The sequence below is a fragment of the Diospyros lotus genome, chromosome 1 (genome assembly GCF_014633365.1).
Source record: "Diospyros lotus cultivar Yz01 chromosome 1, ASM1463336v1, whole genome shotgun sequence".
Classification (NCBI taxonomy): Eukaryota; Viridiplantae; Streptophyta; class Magnoliopsida; order Ericales; family Ebenaceae; genus Diospyros; species Diospyros lotus.
In genome coordinates, this window is record NC_068338.1 from 25,869,240 (window position 1) to 25,873,666 (window position 4,427).

The 4,427-nt window shown below is 34.0% G+C and overlaps 1 protein-coding gene across 1 annotated transcript; it reads left to right on the top strand.

Annotated features, from left to right (window-relative positions):
• Nucleotides 1-515: 515 nt before the first annotated feature.
• Nucleotides 516-3,226, top strand: LOC127813007 (ABSCISIC ACID-INSENSITIVE 5-like protein 4). Its single transcript, XM_052353702.1, has 4 exons — nt 516-1,484; nt 2,123-2,194; nt 2,950-2,982; nt 3,137-3,226. The coding sequence occupies exons 1-4, from the start codon at nt 516-518 to the stop codon at nt 3,224-3,226; spliced, it is 1,164 nt and encodes a 387-aa protein (XP_052209662.1).
• The last annotated feature ends 1,201 nt before the right edge of the window (nt 3,227-4,427 follow it).

The window sequence follows — 4,427 nt, forward strand, 5'->3', positions numbered from 1 at the left end:
TCCAATTCATAGATCTTTAATAAAACAAGATCCTTTCCAATACTTTTCCACCCATAATAATCCCACAACCTTTGCACCTCAAACTGGTAAAGGAAATGACTGTTACATTGCGATGATAAAAAAAAAAAAAAACATAGGAAGGAAATGAAAATGCAATAGTATGAATTGTAATGCAAATTCTTAGAAGGTTTGTTTAGTATCATTTTCCAAATAATATAACCATTTTTCTCATTGGATTCAAATTATCAACATGATTCAATGTGATCTTGTTTTACTTATTATCTTGAAAATATTAAATCAATGATTTAACATAGACTTGTACTTGTGCCAAGATTTTGCTTTACACACACATATACACTTGTATGTACGTATATAAGTTACTGAATGTGTAAATTTGTTCTTAGTGTGATTACTTGATTTTAACAGGGTTGTACTACACTCTCAGTTTGAGTTATCAACTACAACCTCCAAAACTTGTCATAAGAACTAACTAGTGAATAGTATTGCACCAGAGAATGGAGGGTTCTACGCCTAGAAGTTTTGCTCATGGCAACAACAAAGCAAAAGTGTCATCACAAATATCTTTAATGGCATTGGAAAATCACTCAAATTCATTAGCAAATAGACAAAATCCTATCTTTACCTTAGATGAATTTCAAAGCAGGAGTGGAATGAGCTTTGGGCTAATGAATACCCAAGAACCCATTAACAATGTGTGGGATGTGGAAGCAAATCAAGCTTCCTCAAATGCGAACCAAAATGATGTGATGATGATCCAACATACAGTGAACCCAGGAGATTTGAGCCTAGAAGACACCTTTTTACTCCCTACTTTACCTTTTGAGAGTACTATGGATGAGGTCTGGTCAACTATCCAAGGAAATCGATCTTCAACAAACAACCCCAACTTCAATGACATTATTGACTTCTCTCAAGTTGATAATACACATGAGAATATGTCGTTAGAAGATTTCTTGGTACAAAAAGGTGTAATTCAAGGACCTGAAGCTTTTGATGCTCAACAAAATGAAGTAGACTGCTACCTAAATGATTGGGAGAACTTTCCTAGTGATGAAATAAGTTTGGATCCAACTAGTATTGAACTAGACATGATGTTGGATGTTGAATTTCCACCTCCAAATGGTGAAATTAACATTCCATCAAATTCTCTTATTGAATGTCCACCTCCAAATGGGGAAATTAATGTTCAAGCCATTTCTCCTATTGAATTTCCACCTCCAAATAGTGAAATTAACATTCCAGCTACCAAATCTCCTATATACCAAGCAATCACATCTACTGGCAGCTGCATGGAAGGGTCCTCTAACAATATTGGAAGTGAGATACAAAGTGGTCTTACTAGTTTTGGGGAGCCACATAGGAGGGCAACAAATATTGGCGTTTTGGAGATTGCAGCGGAGCAAAGGCAGCGCAGGATGATAAAGAATCGAGAGGCTGCAGCTAGATTTCAAGCAAGAAAACAGGTTTCTATCTTATCCATAATTATCTTATTATTCTTATTTACGTTATGTGACACAATAAACCAGAAAAGAAAGAAAGATGCTTAAGGGTAACCGTAAGACATTATGTCATTTTCATTCATTATGATATTTCTAAAGCTCTAAAAGATAGCAACTATATTTAAGATGCACACAAATATACTTCTCTGCAAAATTTCCTTCCTTTTTCATAGATGAACATGTACCTAATATGTAGGTGTTAATTTAAATTCCTCATTTAGGTAAATTCAAGTTTATATCTATCAAAAAATTTTAGTATCCAATAGGGGCATTTATCAATTACTATAGCTTTGCTAATCTTCTTGCCCTATACAAATTTAGTTGAAAGAATTTAAATTTAGTAGATATTAGCAGTAAGTTACAAATCAATGAAAATTTTGTTACATATTATAATAGGAATTATTGGGGGGAAACCTAAAATCACTATATTAGAGATTGGGATCTCTATAATTTGTTGCAAATTATGTGTCTATATATAGTGTATTATGCGTCTCATGTAATGCATGGCACCAAAGACTTAACCAAACTACTACAAAAAAAAGCGCCAAAGCTTGTTTTACCATTTTAACACAAGTGGTAATTGTACTCTCTTTATGTTGCAGGCATATACAATGGCATTAGAAGCACAACTACGCAAGTTGCGGATTGAAAATCTGAAACTCATGCGCAAGATGGTAAATATTTGAGATACTTCTTGTTGGGACGAGCAAAGGCTCGGCCACCTCAAACACTTAGATTCAAAACAAAAATCTGCAAAGAATATTTAAAAAATGGAAGCATACACAAACAAAAATAAAAGCATTAAAGAAAGCATAAATGGCACACAATGATTTTTACTGTGGTTCACCCTTTAAATAGGATTACGTCCACGTTGAGCTTCGGTGAGGAGAGCTCACTGCACTAATCAAAAAAATTGATTATAGTCTCCATATATATACACATCTCACTCACTCACTGTACACTTTACTGGTTCGCTAACAAAAATGCCCCATAACCATAAATAGAGATTAGAGGCAAAACCCTAAGGAACCAGAGAGAAAACAAAGAACAAGTACAGAGAAGAACAAAAATGGAGAAGACAATCCAGAAGATGAGAGGTATAAATAGGCAAAGCAACGGCTAGGATCAGCTCAAATCAACGGATCTCAGTGCAGCAGGCAAAATGACAAGGCAAACGTGCCAATTAAAGAAACTACAGGGGAGGTTGTCATTTGGCCCTCTGAGCCCATGGGCTCCAAAATGACAAGTTTTGGAGAAATCAATGAGCAGTTGCCATTTGGCCTTCCATCCCCTTAGTCTCCAAAACAGCACTGTTGAGTTGATGCTTCACTGAAACAACACTTCTTATTGCATTTATTCAATATTTTCAAAGAGAACCTCATTTTTTATGACTTACAAATTTTTTGATTTATATGTTGATATGATGCAGGAAGAAGTTAAGGAGACGATAAGACGAGCAGAGGTAACATTTAAGTCAACCTTTCTAGGAAAATCAAATTATTTTCCAATGTTACATAAACAATTCTTTTGCATCCTTTATGATACATAAATGTCTCTTTATTTACATTCTTTAAATGATTTTGTGAAACATTTAGTTTTCTCACATGCATAAATAGGCCCTGAAAAAGAGACTATCAGAGAAGAAGCGACTAGCAAGCGAGGAGTCTAATGTAACAATAAGAAGGACCTTGAGCTCAGATTGGTGAGCTGAAGTAAACTTTGACAAGTAAGAAGCGAAAATAAAAAGGAAAAAAGTTTGGCTTGTAATGAATCTATATAAGAAGATTGTATATGGATCTTGTAGTAAGAAGTAGTTTGGCTTGTAATAGATAGCAAGACTCTTGGACTTGGGTGAATGCAACAGATAATGGCTTATTACTAGAGCAGCTTTTACAATGCCTCAGTCATCTTCTCAATCAAGTTCAGAACCATCCAAAATGGATTGGAAACTTCTATGGAAATCTCAGCTTCATGGAATTGGCGAAGAGAATGGGTATTGAGGATCAAACTGTTATCCATGTCAAGTAACAAAAAATCACCCTTATTATGCAATGTTTGATTGATAGAGCCACTTGGTTTGAGGCTTGTGGAATTCATACAATATTAGATGGATGATTTCAGATATACAGACCTTGAGTTCCCTTATGTTGAATTCTAGAAGACTGGGGGTATAAAGTCTCAAAGATTTTCAGGATCTACTTGTAATTGATGCAATTTCAACAAATTAAGTTTAGAAATTTAACTTGCCTTCAGGGAAAAGGTATGGATATTGAAGAAGTCATTAAGGAAGTTTTATCTGCATGGTATAGGGATTAGGCAGTAATTTTGTCTCTGTGTTCATCTTTTTACTTGTTTTCTATCTTTGGTTTCAATAAAAAAGTGGAAAAAAAAAAAAACAAGAAAATGAGAATGTGTCCATGCATCAAAATATACAGCTATAAACATTATTAAGGTACCAAAATAGCTAACACCCTTGAATTTTATGAACAGTTTGGTTCTTAACTAGAAAAGCTACAAATATTATACTTTAAAGAAAAATATTATGCAAAAACTTGTTTTATATATAATTTTCATGTGCTCATTTCATCCTTAACTAAAACACCTATTATCATAACTTTAGCTTCAAAAATACAATCCACACACTATCATCATAAAGACTTCTAGATGACAACAGTATTTTTCTTGATTTCCACTACATCTTTTACAAATAATTCTATGAGTACCCAAAAAATGGTGTCCATTATTGGTATTGACCCAAATGTAAGCATAGAACACACTAGGAGACTAACAACACTACAAGAATTTTGATTTTAGAGACGGAAATATTATGTCGCTAAGGCCAAAAAATCGGTCATTAAAGCAATTTAGCAATGGATTAGCGACGGAATATGTTTGTCGCTAAAGTGG